The sequence below is a fragment of the Ochotona princeps genome, chromosome 23 (assembly GCF_030435755.1).
Source record: "Ochotona princeps isolate mOchPri1 chromosome 23, mOchPri1.hap1, whole genome shotgun sequence".
Taxonomy (NCBI): Eukaryota; Metazoa; Chordata; class Mammalia; order Lagomorpha; family Ochotonidae; genus Ochotona; species Ochotona princeps.
Window position 1 is genome coordinate 34,554,283 of NC_080854.1, and position 18,441 is coordinate 34,572,723.

General features: G+C 51.4%; 1 protein-coding gene across 1 annotated transcript in view; it reads left to right on the forward strand.

Moving 5' to 3' along the window:
• Positions 1 to 605: 605 nt before the first annotated feature.
• The window catches only part of DAP (death associated protein), a 34,707-nt gene continuing 16,871 nt past the window's right edge, over positions 606 to 18,441 (forward strand). Inside the window, exons 1-2 of the mRNA XM_004583618.2 lie at positions 606 to 753; positions 9,786 to 9,882. Coding sequence (XP_004583675.2) covers positions 699 to 753; positions 9,786 to 9,882 — 152 coding nt within the window. The 5' untranslated portion in view covers positions 606 to 698. The remainder of the gene's footprint in view (positions 754 to 9,785; positions 9,883 to 18,441) is intronic.

The window sequence follows — 18,441 nt, forward strand, 5'->3', positions numbered from 1 at the left end:
ACCACTGAATCTGGCAGCACGGAGCTGGACATGTGACCTTCGTGCCTCGGGGCTGCTGCGGGAGGGCTGCTCGGAAAGTGAGCAGGTTGGCCTGGAGTGGGAAGGGCTTGCGGAACCTGTCACGTTTCACTGTCAAGTCAACGAGGAGCACCTAAAAGTCACATCCCAGTGTGACTCCAGCAACAGGCAGTTGACAGTGCCTAAGCCCTGTCACCGCTGGGCATGACCAGAGGGACGGGGCCCACTGACCAGGAGCGAGGGACGGGGTCTGGACCAACCGCCAGGGCAGAGCTGAGCCCGGCCGCTGACCACACGCCAGCGGTCTCCCACCTCGGCCTCGCTTCCCCTCAGGCGTGAGGCGCCCCACAGAAGCTTCGGTGTGCCGGTCGGCCAGTGGAGAAGCGGCCGCCCGCGTGCCCAGGGGGCGCTGTCCCCACACGCGTGCCTCTCTCCTCTCCTGCGACGCCCCCGCCGGCCCTCGCTCCCCTCCGCCACTTCCTCCGCCGCCCACCGCGCCTTCCGACGTGGCGCTGCCCAGTGCGCATGCCGGCCGGCCGGGCGGGGCGACGCCACGTCAGCGCCTCCCTGCGCGGCCCCGGCGCGCCGCGGGCACGCGCCCTGCTGCCCACTCCCCGCACGGCGCCCGCGTCGCTCACACGCGCGCACATCCGCCTGGCGCTCGGCAACCCGGTGGCAGCATGTCGTCGCCTCCCGAAGGGAAACTAGAGACTAAAGCTGGACACCCGCCCGCCGGTACCGATCGTTTCCACTTTCTCTCTTGGCGCGGGCGACGAGGGCGGGCTCGAACCCGCGGCTGCCGGGGCGCGGGAGCTCGGCAGGGAGGGCTCCCGGTGCTGAGGCCTTTGTGCGGGGCACTCAGGTGTGCCCGGCTCCGCCCGAGGCTGCCGCGGGTTCCACGCAGACCCACCGAGAGCGGGCGCCGCGCAGGGTCCCTGGGTGGGGGGTGTGACCGGATTCAGAGAACCACAACAGAAAGTAGTGGAGGTGGGGGGTTGTTACCGAAAACGCACCGACCTGTAAATCTACAGGTCACAGCCCGTTGCACGGCAGTGCCTTGAGCACCACAGCGCCGTAGGCTGACAGCACGCCCCGCTCCTGCTGAAGAACCAGTGCCACGCAAACCATGTCACACAGTGGCCTCGACCTCCACTTTCGTCCACGTCCACACCCAGCCTGTCTGTCTGTCTCTCTCTCATTTAGCAGGTGTTACACTTTCTGGTCCTAGAAGTCCGTGCTAGCCAGAGCCCCATCCCCCGAGGAAGTGGGGCTGTAGGCAGCCTCTCCGTGGGTGCCCCCTCCTGCCGCAGCCCCAGAGGCCTTTAAGACACCATTTCTCCTTTCCAAACACAAAACAGTGGATCCTCCAGGAGGGATGCAGGTGAGAGAACGCTCCAGGAGCCTGCTGGCTGGCACAGGGGTCCTAGTCCCTCTGCCCCGCACACACATATGGCTTTACGTCTTTTACTGTATTTCTTCCTACCTCACAAGGAGACCTGAGGCCCTGGGCCTTACAAAAAAACAATGTTTAGCTCCAGTCCCAGGGGTCCACGCCCGGCTGTCCACGCAGCTGGGCTTTGGCAGGGAGGAGCACCTTCAGCTCCTGCTGGTCCTGAGTCCTTAGGGCAGCACTGTCCCGGGCAGGTAGTTGCCTTACAACGTGGCTGCTGGAGTGAAGCCAGATCGGAGTAACGGTAACTGAGTTGCCCAGAGAATACCCATACGGAGCCCTGCAGGAGCTGAGGGAGGAGCTGCATGCTGGTTCCCTGGGAGAAGTTTCGTGCAGGACTCTTGATTTTCTTTGAATTGTTCAATGAGAGATTAAATCATGGATTTTTACCAAGAGGGAAGGGAGGCAACTTGTTTGCACTGGTGTGGCCGTGAACTTGGGCTCTGAGGTTCTGAAGCCAGCGCTGTCATTCCCCTTCTGCGGGGCTTGGCTGGCTTCTGCGAGTTGCGGGTGGGGCTACTTTGCAACCATGGCTCTGTGTAGCTCTGTGTGGGCATGCAGCTCGCCTGGGTCACAAGCCCCTGGGGACTCCCAGGACCTCAGGGCAGCTCTGCAGCCTGTGGGGCCCGAGCCCAGGAGGAGCTGAAAATCTAGTCACACCCGGCCAGGCTGGAGGAAGGCCCGCACCCCAGGCTCCAGGCGAGGTGTCTGCTAGAAAGGGGCCTCTCCCTGGCGCTGTCAGCTGCTCACTGTCTCCACAGGACCCTGTGTGGGAGCCTTTCTTGGCAGGAAGCCCTTAATGCTCTTGTTTAGTCTGGCATTGCCACAGTCAGTACCATTCTGCAGAGAAGATTAAATTTAAAAAAAAGCAACCCGCCATAATAAAGGATAATGATCAAGAATAGCCAAGAGCACGGCTCGTAAATCAAAATAACTGCCTCGAAAACTTTAGGAATGCTTTCATTAAGTGCTTAAATTGGATAACAGACGTGTGTTTAAATCCTCTATCGGAAATAATAAAATTCTCTCCCTGTGTCTGTCTTACTGTTCTTTTATGTTTCTTCTTTATTGCTGTCTCAACCAGGTCCCCTACCGTACAGTTCCCGACACCCCCCACTGTCCCTACCCTGCCTGCCACCACCCGTCTACCCCCTGCCCCTCACAGGCACAAACTGGGTCTTACTGCTCTCCTTATGCCCGGGGGCTGGCGCAGTGCCTGGCACCATGCGCTCAGTAAACAGCCCTCCAGGGCCTCCTCTTCCTGCTCTTGGCAGCTGGCCTGTTTCTCAACCCCCTTCCCTGGGGATTAAAGGGGGTGGCAGTCCCTGTCAACCAGAGGGATAGCAGAAGCTACCTGGGAACAGAAACTAAAGCTTGCTGAGTGTTACAGCTTGCAGGCACAGCACTTGGCACTTTAACCCACTAAGTTAGCAGTCGCCCTACCGTGGGGGTGCCGAAGACAGTGCCATTAGAAAAACGAGTTCAACCATGTTGAGCGTCTGCATACCTCTCTGCAGCCTGAAGGACCTTTGGCCCTGGGAACCTCCACAGCCTCACGGTGAACCCCGTGACCCGCAGGTGTCTTCCCAAGGTGTGAGCTCAGGGAGGCCGTTTGTGAAGGCTTTGGAAGAGCGTGGCCGGTGCTGTGCAGAGACGACGCATGCTTACTGTGATTGATGGATGGCACTGCATTGTATTTGGACGAATGTGCTGGCATCTGCCATCCACTGTCCAAGTCGTCCAGTCTGAGTGCTTTGGGACCGCGCCCCCGCCACAGCTCTCTCCACGGCAGAATATTTGACCTGTTTTATGGGAGTTATTGCAGAACCAGATTAGCAAAGTTAGAATTAGCCAGGGTCTTTCTGTTTCATCTAACAGCGGTAATGGCATTCCACAGCAGAGGGGAGATCATTACCCGCCACACTGTTCTTCACTCCTGCCAGGCTCCCTGAGTTTTGGCAGTTATGTGAACAGAATCTCTTTGGTAAATACATTTTGTTGGCCCTGTTCACCTCCATTTCCCAGGGAGAGCCAGACCATGTGTCACTGAAGTCCTCATAAATTGCACTAGATACTGATTTTACATAGGATTTTTTTTTCAAAAAGTAGACTTCACAGACCTCCTGACTTAGGCAAAACTGAGTCAGATGGCAACCCAAGCATGACTGTAATCACTGGAAGTAAGACAGGAAGGAGACTGCGTGGCTCTCTTTAGTGGCTTTAAGGCAATTTGTGAAGCCCTTTAATTAGACATGAGTTAAGAATGCATTTGACAGGTTATCGGTGACATTTCTCCCTGGGTTACAGGCCTGAAGGAGGGTGTGTTCATGTTTTGCTAGAAATGGTCTTGAATCCCGTTGGTCACCGTCCTAGATTTACTAAGCACGGTTCCCATGCCTGTCACTGATGAGAGCTTGAAGGTGCGCTGAGAGGTCTGCTTTAGTTGCCAGCATGCCAAGGGCAAAGATACGCCATAGTTACTGTATTTTCTCAGAAACTTCCAGTCATGGTGGACCCTAAGATCCCAAGACAAGTGCAGGCCCCCCCTTCCCCAGGCACTTTGATCACGTGCCCCTGCTTTTCATCGCTGCCAAAGCCCTGAGCATTCCTGCTGGCTTTTGTGAATGCTTTCCTGTTCCCAACGAAAAACCTCGTGTTGCTAAAGGGAATATTCACTTCTGCAGAAAGTGCTAGGTGTGTTACAGGGTAAGTGGTACTCAGCTGTTGTCATGGACAACCTGAAACCTGAACAGTGAACAAACTGAAGCCTATTTCATCCTGGGAGTACCTGCAGCTGTATGACATGGAGCTGCTTCCAGGGGCTGCCCAGCGCAAGACCCCATGGGTTTTATGGCACCCTAGAAGTGGCACCCAGACCAAGTCAGTTTATGTGCTGCAGTAGCAAATAGCAGGTCACAACGAACACTGGGATTTAAAAAACAAAACTTCACTGTCTTATAGTTCTGGGAGGCGAGAAGTCCAAAACAGGTGTTACGAGGCTGAAGTGAAGATGCTTGTGGGCTAGTGTTCTCTGGAGGCTGCAGTGTGAGTGCGTGCCCCTAAGCACCACGTGTTGCAAGCTTAGTCCCCAAACTCCCATGTGGATGGTGTTTGGAAAGATGAAGCCTTGAGGGTGGGGCACTGGGGACACCATGAAGACAGAGAAAAAGCAGCGAGACCTGAGCACCACACTTGTTTCATCGCCCTGTTTTCCCAGCATGTCCTGACATAGCAGAAAACGGCCCCTCAGCAGATTGACATCTGTGCCTTGGTTTTGGGCTTCCCAGCTTCCAAAACTGTAAGAAATAAGTTTCACTTTTAAGAAAGATTTATTTGTCTATTTGGAAGTCAGGCTTACAGAGAAAGGAAGAGATCTTCCGTCCAGTGTTCACTGCCCAGATAGCTGCAGTGGCCAAGGCTGGACCAGGCCTAACTGAGGAGCCAGGAGCTTCTTCTAGGTCTTCCATGTGGGTGGCAGGGGCCCAAGCATCTTGACCATCTTCTGCCACTTGTCCCACACGTTAGCAGGGAAACTGGATCAGAAGTAAAGCAGCTGAGATGAACCAGTGCCCGTATGGGGTGCTGGCACTGCAGTTAATGCCTAGCCTGCTGCCTGCTACACCCCAACTGCAGCCCGTTTCATTTGAATTTGCAGTCTGGAGTATTCTGTTAACAATAGCAGAAAACAAGAAAAAACAGAATTCATATCTTGCCTTTTCTGGTTCCTGCAGGCTACCCCTATTCCTTGGCTTGTGGGCTCCTGGTTCCAAAGGCCAGACTGGCTGCTCCTGTCCTCCTCATGTCAGTGACCCTGTTGGTTCTACTCACTTTCACTGCTCAAGATCCCTGTGAGTCCATTGCCCACCCTGTCCCAATCATCCAGAATACTCTTTGTTTCGTGGTCAGCTGGTTAGCAATCTATTTTGTTTCTGCCTTAATGCTCCCTTGCCATGGAACCCAGCTCCTTGCCAGGCCCCAGGGCCTACTGCAGTCACCTGCCTTCTTCGTGTTTACTCACCTGCTGAGGTCAGGTGTGGACACAGCTTCCTCCAGTCCCTCTACTGTTTGGACAGAGCACTGCTGTGCAGAGAGCTGCTTATCTCAAAATGCATCGTCCTCCCTCTGCCAGGAGCCATCATGGCCAGGCTCTAGCTGCAAGCTAGTGCTTTGTCCGATTCTGCGCTGTGCTTCTCTGCTTGCTGGAAGGAAGACCAGCCAGGTCTGTAATTGATCAAGGGGTAGACCGCTGGGATCCCATGTGGTTTGGGGTGACTGGCGTCCCTCATGCCTTGCGGTTATGGTACAGGTCATGACAGTGAAGAAGAGCAGACGGGGGAGGGTTAGCCTGAGGCTGCCCAGAATCTTACCCACCGGATGGTGATGTCATGATGAGGATGCTGGCAGTGGGCATCTGCTCCGGCCAGCAGAGCCAGTAATGTGGACATGGAGAGGGTCTGGGGATGAAGCACCGACAGGAAACTAGTGATAGGAGAAGCCTCTGCAAAGGTCTCTCTTGTTCCTTCCCCTCTCGTTATATGCTCTTCCCCCCACATCCTCATTTAGTAGCATATTGGATACAGATGAGTCCAATTAGTCTAGGTGTTTTTAGCTACAAGCCCCATTCCTGTTCCTGCCCAGACTAACGAGCACTAATCAACTCCTTAGCCCACAACAGTCATCTGGCACTATGGTCCACACCTGGGGGCAGGCACTTGACAGGGCATCTCCCAGGAGCTGCACTGCCAGCTCTGCTTCCATGGGAGGGATCTGCAGGGGAAAGATTTTAAAACCGATGGATCTCAGCTCCATGTAGGTCTTTGCAAGAAGTAAACAGCACTTTCAAACATGTTTGATAAGGTTGGCTAATGGGTGAGCCCATCCCTTATGCCAGGCCCCACCTGGAGATATTTCCAGTGTGTTGGCTGTTTAATCCTCAGCTGTGCCCTACAGCTCACTCTGTGTTTACACATGGGAGACCCTGAGACATAGAGCTTCAACAGCTGGCTCGGGAGCACTTACATGCACACGTGTAGACACGCACATACATGTAGAGCCTGCAGACACATAGGCACACATGGACAGAGCTGGGGTTTGAATGTGGGGTCCGGTTCCAGGATTCGTGGCCTTCCCCTCTTGCACAGCACGTTGCTAACAGGAAGCTCGCTGTTTTCTTACCTTCGATGCCTCTATATGAGTAACAGCCACTGCTACGGAGATCAGAGATCTTGTTCTCTAATGTCTCTCATAAAAGACTTAGATTTGCAAAAAACCCTGCCAGGATTCCTGCAGCACAACGATTCTCCCTTTATAGTTTGACAGGTGAAAGGTTCTGGAGACACCAGACAGCAATCACGGTAACTACGTGCTGTCATATTTTTGCCAGCATCACAAGTTACCCAGAGTCTGTCTTGGCCCTGAGTTATTATTCTCGGTGCCACTTTTTATTGCTGCATTAATCAGCAAGCATAGTGAGAGGGATTAATGGAGTTAATTGTTCTAGAAGCTGAATTAACTGCAACTATTATTGCTGCTGCCCGCACCCTTGCTTAGTGCTAGGGACAGGCTGCTCCGTGGGAACTTGTGCAGCTTTCCTTGGTCATTGCAAACGCTACCTTGACAGTCACTGCCGGTCACCTCTGTCAGTGGCCGCATGGCCTCTGCTTTCAAGAGGTTTTGAAGCACATCGAGCAGTTGTACTTGGAAAGTTTTATGTATGTCCAATTGCAGTGATTCAGAGGTCATTTGAAAGTGGACACCTGCTTTAGTTAGCTGGCTGCTGCAACAAAATACTCTGGTTAACAGACACTGATTTCTCAAGGTGCCTGCGGGCTGGAGACCCCCAGGACCTGTCGCCTTACCCCATGGGTGACACTGTGCTCACACAACTTTCCACTACGGCAATCCCTAGGGTCTGCTTTTTCATATGAGGACCCCACTACTGTTGGAGTACTAGGCTTACCCTAATGGCTTCATTCGAACTCAGTTACCTTCTTAAAGGGGCTGTCTTCAACACAGGGGGGCACTTCAAAATGGACATTTGCAGACAAATGGAATTTTGACATGTGCAGAAATATTTTGAAGTCCAGGCAACTTTTTCAGTATGCATTTTCCATGAACTTTTTGAGCATCCCTCATCCTTAATCACAGTCTGAGGTTACCACTGGGACTCTAGGCTGTTGATTTTAAGAGAATATAGTTCAGCCCACAACAAACATCTTTAATCAGTTTCTGATGGGCACTGGGTAAAGAGAGGTGGGAAAAGAATTTCAAAAGTACATCTAGTGGACAATTCTAGTTCTTCCTTTGGCCAAAAACATTCAATCCTCTGAGATCTTCAGAGACTGAGAAATTACATCAATTGCCTCAATATTTCATTTTGGTCTCCATTTCTAGTGTCAGACAATGTAACCTGGAGAATCTAGGGTTTAAAATTGCCTGTAGGACCCAGCATGGTAGCCTAGTGGCTAAAGTCCTTGCCTTGCACATGCTGGGATTCTATACGGGTGCCAGTTCTAATCCCCAAGGCCCCACTTCCCATCCAGCTGCCTGCTTGTGGCCTGGGAAAGCAGTCGAGGACGGCCCAAAAGCCTTGGGACCCTGCACCCGCATGGGAGACCTGGAAGAACTCCTGGCTCCGGGCTTCGGATTGGCTGAGTTCCGCCCATTGCGGTCACTTGGGGAATGAATCACTGGACGGAAGATCATCCTCTCTGTCTCTCCTCTGTATATCTGACTTTCCAACAAAAATTTAAAATAAAAATACTGCCTGTAAACAGTGGTGCTTCCTCCCTTCCTCCTTGCATCCATCTGAGCTCTGAGCGAGGGAAATCACGAGAGGCAAAAAAGCAAAGGAGAGACGGACGGAGAGGAGGAGACTGACCAACAAGGCGGGTGTGACACCTCACACCTGGAGGAGAGCAGCCCTTGGGACAGGATGGAGATGGGAACAGTTGGCCATGTGGGGAGTTTGGGGGCTGGTGGGGGAAGCTAAGCCGAGTCAGCCTGGGCTCAGGAGTAGACACCAGTCTCCTTGGGAATTTGAAAAACGGGCCTGAGCTGAGTTTGGATTCATAGTATTTGTCTGGCAAGTTCGATCCCAAGAAATCTGCCGTGAAGAGGAGCTACAGGCTCCGAAGTACTCCTGGTCGGACAGAACAGGCTTGCTGTTGGTACTGTGGGCTCCATGACATCCTCACCAATAAAGTGCAATGAAAGCCAGGCCTTCGGCCACAGTCACCTGCAGAAGACCAGGAACTGACAGACAGAAAAAACAGATGAGATGTCCCAGGAGCAAGGAGAACAAAGAACAGGATCTGCAGCTGTAAGACACAGATTCCTAAAGATGACGAAACGTATAAAGGAGCTGAAGGCACAAGAAGAAAGATGTAATTAAATAAAGATGCTGAATAATAAATAAATAAGCCTCGTGAATTTGAGACACAGAGTAATGCAAGATCTACACATGAAAAATAAAATGGGAGGCAGACGTTTGACCTAGAAACTGAGACGCCACTTGGATTTCCTGCATCCTGGAAATGGCTGGGTTCAAGCTCCATCTCCACTCCTGGACCCAGCTTCCTGCCGTCGCCACACAGATGAGCCCTAAAAGCAGGAAATGCAGCTGGTGTGAGGCCACCTGCTCTGTGATCCCATGCATGTCATCTGCCCAGGAGAGACATCCAGATGCCCGGTTGCCAGGGGAGGAGAGCAAGATTGAGCCTTGCTGGCGACGGAGTTCTGGTCTGGAGTCCCAGCACTGTCACTACTGTGGTGAGGGAGAACGGCTGGAAGGGACAACCAGCATAGGCAGATTGTACTGGGTGTGAATCATGTACCAATACAGCTGTTTCTAGAAAGAACTGACGCTGCCAACAGAAGGGCTCCAAAGCACAGCCTGGGACAGCAGCCCTGGCTGTGTTTGTGGCCCCTCCCTGGGCTCTGTGGCTGGCACCATAACTGGCCCACGTCACCCAGAGCTATGGCACCCATGAAAAACATCAGAGATATCTGTGTGTCCAGGAGCCGTACAGATCCTAAAGCAAGCATCCACTTTCTTCACTTTGGTTACACAGCTGCTGTGAAACAGTGTTCGGAAACCAATCAGATGGGAAATTGCAAACCTTGGGAAGTTGCTGCATAGACCTGCAGTAAGAAGTGACACTGAGTGCTGTGTCCTAGAGCGTCTCTTCCAAACCACAGGAACGTAGCTAGGTTGGGAGTGGTCACTGCTGGTCTCCATCTACAGCCGTGAGCAGCCGCCTGGCCCTCAGTATGTCTAGTCCAATATTAACCCTGGCTCTCTCTCTCTTCATTCCAGTGAAAGCTGGTGGAATGCGAATTGTGCAGAAACACCCACACACTGGAGACAGTAAAGATGAGAAAGAGAAGGATGACCAGGAATGGGAAAGCTCCAGGTGGGAGATCTGGCAAAGCCAGAATGTGTGTTTCAAATAACTATTATTTATTTGGTTAAATATTAACATTTGTTCTCTGTCCTGTGCTTCTGATAACTCCTGGGCTACGTGGGGACATGTACTGTGTGTTTTTCCTTCCCAAATCTGGGAAGCAAGCGTTTTGTCTCCAGGCAGGAAACAAAGAGAGCCTCCAGAATGTTCTGTCTTCCCTGACCACATTCCTGTAGCTCCTGTAGGTCACTGTCTGTGCTAGTGGACTCCCCACTGTGTGTTCCCTGCCCTTCTGGGGGGCTGACGGTGTCGTCCTAGTTAACAGTAACCAGCACTAATCCTGGCAAAATGCAGTGAACCTGGCCTGCTGGAAGCAGTGTCCATGGGAATTCCTTTGGTCCTCCCACCCACTGTTTGCGACCATCCCTGATATCCCTGCTGCTGCTTCAGCAGCTGCCGGAGGCAGTGACTTTTCCCAGGCCACAGAGTGACCAAGTGAATGCTGCAGCTGCAGCAGCTGGGTCAGGGCTCCTGACGCTGAGTCGTGAGGCTGTGCTTACCAGCTGAGCCTCTGCTCTGGCCACTTGCTAGGTGCTTCACATCAGCTGCAAGCTCCCACCACCTGTAAGTGGGCATTGCTTCAGGGCTCACGGAGGCTGTCCTGACAAGTGATGCGCAGCTAGATTCAGTCTCCATCTCAACTTGGAAGCCCATGTCCCTGTGATGTTGTATAGAAACCTCTGGACCAACATGGACTGTTACTGAGTCCTTCTGTGGAGGATTCTGGGGTTCCCATGGCGCAGTGCAAGCCCTTTGCAGCCTCACCAGCAGTAGATGGTCTAATGATTGCTTTACAGCAAGGTTTGCAGAGCCCTAGGCCAGCTGTATTTTACATTTGGAAAGGTGTATTTATTTGTAGAATGTGTAATACATTTCGTTATCCTCTCGGAAATGTCTTGATCATGCGCATGCCCCTAATCCTGCAGTTTCGTATTTTTTTCGTGTTGTGATCTAAGTGTTCGCCAGCCGGGAAAATAAGTGCATAGTATCAGATGTTTGTTCCTTCAGCAGCTGTAGATATCTACATTTACAAAACCATTTTTATTCCTAGAGACTTTAAGAATTGTTCATCTTTGGTGGCTCCCTTCCCCATTAACTAGAAAACAAAATAATGATTACAGAGAAAACAAACAAGGGGATTATCAAAAAAAGTTATTATGTGACCAAAAACACCCCACAACTTTGATTAGATCTCCTAATCTTTCCTTGTCAGCAGTTTCTCTGTGATATGCAAAATAAGTTTTCTTTCTATGTATCTGACTTGGGAGTGGGGTTTCTTGAATCGATGGCTTGTTGACAGGAATTGAGGAAAATATGTTGGCCATAATCTTTTGAAAACTTTCTCCTGCTTCTCTGACGCTCCAGTTACCTCTCTGTTAAACCAGCTGACATGTTCCTAGGTCGCAGGGGCAGTGTCTCTCACCCCGTGGCCCTGCACCTCACACATCCTGACTTTGCATTCCAGTTCCGATGGGCTCCCTTGACATGCACTCGGCATGACTTGACTTGTTAAAATGTGCACTTTCTGTTCTCTGCTGAAATCCCCTTCTTGTCCTAGGTGTTTATCATGGTTGTTGTCAGGCCTCCTCTGAGGAGCAACACCCAGGTCAGCTGGACCTGCTCCTGTTTCTGTTAACTCTTCCTTACAGAGTCACATGACCTTTGCATTCTGATTTTCTTAAGTTAAAATAAGAACTTCTGTGTGTAAGAACAACACATAGAGAGGTAAGAATGTTTACACCATGGAGAAGATGCCACACCTTGCTCTGCACAGTCCCCGTGGGGCAGGGAGAAGCCGCCCTAGCAGGCACAGGTTATCTGGGTCTGGGCTGCACTGCTGCAGTTACATTCAACTCTTCACAAACACCCAATGCCTGAAGGTGAGATTGCACCCACCCTCTTCTAGTGGCTTGGGTGTGACTGCCTGGAAGGTTTGTCTGTTAGCCTGTGCTGCTGTGCCGTGGGCAGGCTCCAGGTCTGTCAGGAGCCTTGTAGGTAGAGGCTCCCCGCCCTCGGGTCCCTCCCCAGCCAGAGCGGCTCTGCTTGGACTCTGGCTATGCTGGAGGTCACTGGGAACCCTACTAATGTAAAGGCCTCTTGGGATTGTGGCTCATCGGTCCAGGAAGCGCTTGGTGAATGACAGCCGTTGTATCATCTATGGTGGTATTTCACAAACTTTTTATTGTGAAATCACTTCAGTCCTACAGAAAGCTGCAACAGGGATGTCCAGTTACTGGACATGTACAGTTACTGGATGTACAGTTACTGCTCATCATAACCCCTCTCTGGGAAAATGTCCAGCTCGTTTTCTTCCTCCTTTTCTTAACCTATCACATATGTCTATATCTCTGTCTGTCTATGTGAAGTTTCTTCTGAGCCATTTGAGAGTGAATTCCAGATATAAGGGTATATTTACTAAGAGACAAGGACTGTGTGATCATCAGAATCGAGAAAGTCACATTCACGCAGAGCTGTTAACTGCAACGTGCATTTAGACTTGCCCAGCTGTTTCACTGCTGACTCACATTTGTCCAAGAGAACATCTTTATTTAGTTAATCTTCAGTCATGTTCAATCTAGAAGATTCTCTGGAGCTGGACATGTTTACAGAACATAGAGCATTTATATGTTTGTGCATTTATTCATTTGTGCGTTTATCTTCCCAGTGTTCCCCCATCAGTGGATCCAGGCCATGCTTGGAGGGCAGGGCTAGCACAGGAACAGCGAGCTGTTCTTGGCTCACCAAATGGAAGGCCGTGAGGTCCCACTGCCCCAGGGAGTGCTATCAACCTGGCTCACCTGCCCAGAATGCTGCCTGCCTGGTTTCCTCCCTGTCAACTTGCTCTTTTATCCTTTGTTGTAATAAGTGATCTGGTAGGGAGATACTTTCCAGACACATCAATAGCCTGTTTCTCCTCCAGCCCTTCATAGCTTTCACCGATGACCCGTGCCTGAAATAGTTGTCACCAGTTGCTACCAGAAGCATACTGTATTCCCTTCCTACTCTGCTTGACAAATAGCACAAATCAGGTGGCTTCAAATAAGGATAATTTTTCTGTCTCCCAGGTCAGAAGGCAGAAGGCCAAGGTCAGGTGTTGACAGGGTCGGTTTTGTGATGGCCCTGGGGGAGTCTATCCCAGGTGACTTCCCTGTCTCCTGGGAGTTGTGTGGCAGTTCCTGGCATCTCTTGGCTTTTGGACACATCGTGCCGGCCCTCTGCCTCTAAAGGGTGTTCTCCATGTCGTCATGTTGTCTCGGCTCCTTGTATGTCTGTCTCTGTGTCTACAAACCCCCTTTTCACAAGCTGTCAGCCAGGAACTCAGTCCGAGTCTCCCACATGGGCGACAGAGACCCAACCCCTTGGGTAGTCACTGCGGCCTCGTAGGAGCACACCCTCAGGAAATGGGGCTTGAGAGCAGAGCCAGAACTAGAAGCTGGATGAATGATGTGTGTGTGTTCCAACCAGTTGCTCCTGGTACAGTTTCTCTTAGTAAAGTTAATTACTAAAATAAGAAACAGAAAATTTAAAGCTCTGAAGTTAAAAGATGGCATAACTGCATGCCAGCTATTTCATGGCTTATAGGCCTGGCAGAAATTATCTCGGAGTTGTGATTGGCATATGTGAACTTTAGTTATGCCACGGGGTGAACCAATACAAATTGAGTTTGTCACTGATTCCTTGTCCTCTTGTGTGTCCAGCCTGCTTGCCAGCCGCCTCTTAAAAACACCTTCCCTTTCTCCTAAAGCTCAGGAGGAAATGCCAGTGGGCTGGGATGCTCGGTCCCACCTGGCTGCTGATTCTCTTGCGCTGGGCTCCTGTGCTGGCGGGCAGGGCTCAGGACTTTGCAGTAACAGCTGTGCCCAGGGCTCGGTACGGCTGAGGCCTTGAGTGACAGAGGTGTCTGCCGGGAGCTGTACAGCAGGCAGGGAGAATCCTCCGAACCCAAAGCTCTCATGCCAGCTGCCCTGACTGGGCCGTGCTTCCTGTCGGGGTTGCCCAGGGAGGCCCGGGGACCAGCATCGTCAGTGTGGAGGCACGGCGATACCTCGAAATGTCTCAGCACATGTGCCAGCAAGGGAGTGTTGGTTATTTTCCCTTTGGCAATCTGAGCATCAGAGTGGGCAGTGACACAGCAGGCTGGTGGCCTCTCTGGTGTCCTGGGGCTGCCAGGACAAGTATCACAGGACTCACTGTCCTGAAGCCTGGAGGTCAAGCTCTCGGCATCAGCAAGTCCACCTTTGCTTTGCATTGCCAGGGCAGGGCCTGTTCCAGCGCCTCGCAGCTCTGGCAGGTCCTCAGTGGTCCAGCACTCTCATCTCGGTGTCATCTTCTCCCACGTGCACCTGTGTCCACGTTCCACGGCCTCACAAGAACACCGTGCACTTGGATCTGGACCTAACCTGTTCCAGTGTGCACCAACCCTATTTCCAAATAAGTCCACACTCTTGAGGGGTACTCAGAGTTACAATTTCTGCATGTTTCTTAGGAGGATACACTTCGACTCATGAGAAGTCAGTAGAACCTCCTGTCCCTGGGTGGCCGTTGGCAGAGCCCAGCTCCATGGATGGCCCAAACCCAGTGGCAGCGCAGTGATTGGTTAACTGTAGGGTTCACATGGCAAATGATCTCTCCTCCTGTGTTAACACTGAGCTGTTGTGCATGTTGAGCATACACGGCCAGCCTGCCAGGCCAGGCACACACTGCGTCCTTGGGGCGTGCCCCCAGACCTTGGTCATGCACCCCATCAAGCCAAAGCTTTTGTTCTGCATTCACCCCTAATTAACACATTCATTTTTAAATTACACATGTGCATGTATAATTATATGGTCCCATTATAGAAAGCAGAAAATGTATACAGAACAGATGGTGACATTAGGTGCAGGTAAGATAAGAAATGTTTTCAGGGTCTCGCAATTCTTTGTGACTTCAGACTGTCTTCAGCTGGTGTCACAGGGTCCACATGCCCAGAGGTGAGGCTTCCCCTTAATGAATCTGGGTGTAAATATAATTTCAGGTTAGGGAGGAGACAGTTTCCGTGTGGATTTATAAGTCATCGGAGTTTGTACTGTGCTTCCTAGCGTAGTGTTGGCTGCTTTCTTATTCGTCTGTGCTTGTTTCCAGATTAACGCAGCCCACACAGGTGTTTTCAGGATTCTCTTGTAGCTGTTTGTCTCTCATAAAAGCCCGCAGTGAAGTGAAACCAGTTCCTTTAATCATACAGATGGGCACATTTACAGGGACACATCAAGATTGGGACTAGAAACTGTGTCCTTCCCTGATAGCCACTCAATTCCACACAGGTCACACGAGCCTGCATGTCAGGAAGTGGACAGGGGCCTGTGGGTGGTAACCTCACTGCCTCCCCAACAACTCTCGGGGTCACAAGGGCAGCTAAGGGGAAGTCCACCCCCTCCATACCCGCCTACACATGACAAAGCCCTTGGAGGAAATAATGACTTCTTTGGCTAAAAGTATATAGAAATGGAATAGATATCCAGGTTGGTTTCATTTTCCTAAATAATTGACAGTCTTCTTAAGCGGCAGAGGCTGCTTTTGTCATTGGTTTGTGGTGGCCCCAGCACTGGTGTTGCTTGTTTACACCTGCAGACACATGTGCCTTCACATGCTTAGTGCAAACACAGCCCAGAATCACCCCATGAGCACGGGACACAATGTGAGCAGTGTAGACATGGTACCCTGGGGCAGGCATGGGCAGGAACTCGGTTCCCCGATTTCAGCTGTGTCCTGCTGATAACTCCAGAGTAGATGAGGCCAGGCAAAGGCTGGGGTCTGGCTGGGCAGGGCAAGAACCCTGAACTTTCAGATGTCACGGGAGCCTGGCTTTGTGCTGGGGCCGGTGGCTATTAGGAGTGGGCTCGGAAGGTTCGGTTGTGACACATACTAGTGCACAATAAGGAATGCCAAGGTGAGATGAGCCGTACCAGATGTGGTTGCAGCGCCCAAACAGCACATGTGATAATCAAGGGGAGGAGGCAAAGCTGACAGGGGAATGTGGGCTCCCCTGCTGGACAACTATTTCCATTGGAAAGCATGAGCTGGGACGGGGGCAGATCAGAATAGGCATGGCTGTTACACCTGTGGGCCTCATGTGGGCTAGATAAGGGAAGGGCCACAGTGGGCTGACTGTTCCGACTGGTGCAAGCAAAAATTAGAGTGGGTGAGGGTTGGTTGGGCTAGCCGCAGTACTAGCTGGCAGAGGCTGGCACTTAGAGCTAATTCTGTCAAGTCAAATGCCAGAACTACCTGGAGAGTGGATAATCTGGGAGTGAGTGTGGCCTAGAAGGGAAATAGTGGGCACCTCCTTTGGGGCTACCACTCTCATTGGACAGCACGAACACCAGGACAGGGGCAGGGGTAGCTGTACAGAAGGGCACCTACCAGTAGGTGTGTGGGCTGGATAGTAGGTTGGTTGGGTTGAGCTGGGCTTCAGTGCCCATCGACACGTGCGAGAGCTAAACAGGATGTGGGACAGACTTGAAAAGCCTGCGGTGTGTACTGGCAAGCATGGGAACCAGAGTAGGGGGCAGAACTGGACCAACCAGGCTGCAGCTCCAACCGGTTTGCAGCTCCAACCAGTTTGCGTGAGGACCGAGTATGAAGTGGGCAGGATCGAACTGGACTACAACACCCGTTGGTTCACGAGGAAGACAGGGCTGGAAACAGAACGAACCCAGTAATCCCAACGACCAGCATGAGCATAAGCCGATTGGTGTGACGGACGGTGTCAGGCTCTGTACTAGCAAACTCGCGCAAGAATCAGGCCTGGGATCATCTCAGATGAAGTTTCTTTGGAGATCCCTCTAACTGAACTGCTGATCTCAGAACCCCAGCCATGAAGAGACTGTCAGCCAGTGGATTCTGAATAGGGTTCATTGCGATTGGAACTGAGAGATTGGCAGCAGTCCAGAACTGATGAACAATCAAAACTGTATGAGCAGGACCCTCAGAGCGCGCCTCCCATTGGGGATCTGGGATGGGTGGGAGGTTGGGTGGGGCTTTTCCCTTTGTTTTTTTCCCTGACCCCAGATACAGGGTAAAATGATATTGCTGTGGAAACAATGGTATTACCCACTTTCACCCTGTAGCCCTTGACACTTTGTTCCCTAATCAACTAAGTAAGATTATTAAAAAATAATTTAAAAAAATAAAATATTGAAAGAAAAATCCTAAAAAGAAAAAAAGGAGTGGGCTCGGAGACAGTGTTTGTAGAACAGCTCACTGCATGATGGACATGGAAACCAGGTGTGATCTACTTGCTCGCAAGCGGCTCGCTTGTTGCCCCTCATTGTAGGCAGGTGCCCAGCCTCCTTTCAAGGCTGCAACATGCCCGTCCACACCAGGAGCATCCTTTCTGTCAGCTGGAAGCAGGAAGAGAAAACCATGAAGCCATCAGTTTCTCTTCCAGCTCCTGCTCTGTGCATCGGCCCCATAGGCAGGCTTTTGAAACGCGGGACTCTGATTTGTACGGTGTGACTCCAGGGGTTCCACTGTCAGAAGCATTTGCCTGTTAAGGAGCCAAATTTAAATCAGCTCTTATGTGGTTGGATTTTACAGAATGAAATATCTAATAATAGCTACACATAAATAAGAATAATTACAGAGCTTATTACATACAAATTACTGTGCCTGGAATTCTTACACCTTCTTTCTCTAAATAAGTCCCATTGATTTCATCTGTCTAAGATTGGATAATGCTCAGAAAATGCTTGGGGAGTCAGTAATGATTAGCATAGACATTGGTTCTTTAGAGGTAAAATAGCTAATCAGCTTATTAGCTTGATGACCTCTCGTTTTCCGTATGGTGAGAGGAAGTGTGGCTATTTACGTCGCGTGGGGAGGAGAACCCCTTCCCCACGTGGCCATGTTCCGCAGCCTGCCACTCTCTCGGGACGGTGTGCCTTTCGTCCTCGGTTCTGCACGCCCCGAAGCAGGTCTGCAGCTGTGAGAGAGTCCAGGAGGACGGGCGTGTTGAGAGTGACGTCATCCTCAAGAACTTGTAAGCAGCGTCAGATTCAGAGCTGGGCACACCTGACAGGCCTCTTCATGCAGACACGGCGTCACCTGCTGCTAAGCTGGGAGAGTGGGCACTGTTTCTCCTGCAGGGGCACATCATAGCAGGGGGAGGGGGAGGCAGAGATGCAGATTCAGATGGAGGTGCTGTTTTCTAGCGTGTAGAGTTGGGTTTGATTAGAAGAGCACTAATTTGCTCCTTTTGTGTAACATTCCTACCCACAAAATTGTGACTGCCTGGCTTTTGTCGCCTTCTGGTTACATGTGGCATTGATAGAACTGAGGCAAGAGGGACACAAGGCAGGAAGGGAAAGGGCCATTGAGATCCTGAAGCCATAATGAGTTCTGTGGGCTGCAACAAAAACCAGGAGGATTAGCAGGGAAGAGTAGCATAAGAGCTACTTTTTCCACTGAAGGGAAGCTAAAGCAAATCAACAGTGCAAACATCAGTTCCCGAAGGCTCCCAAAGAACACAAT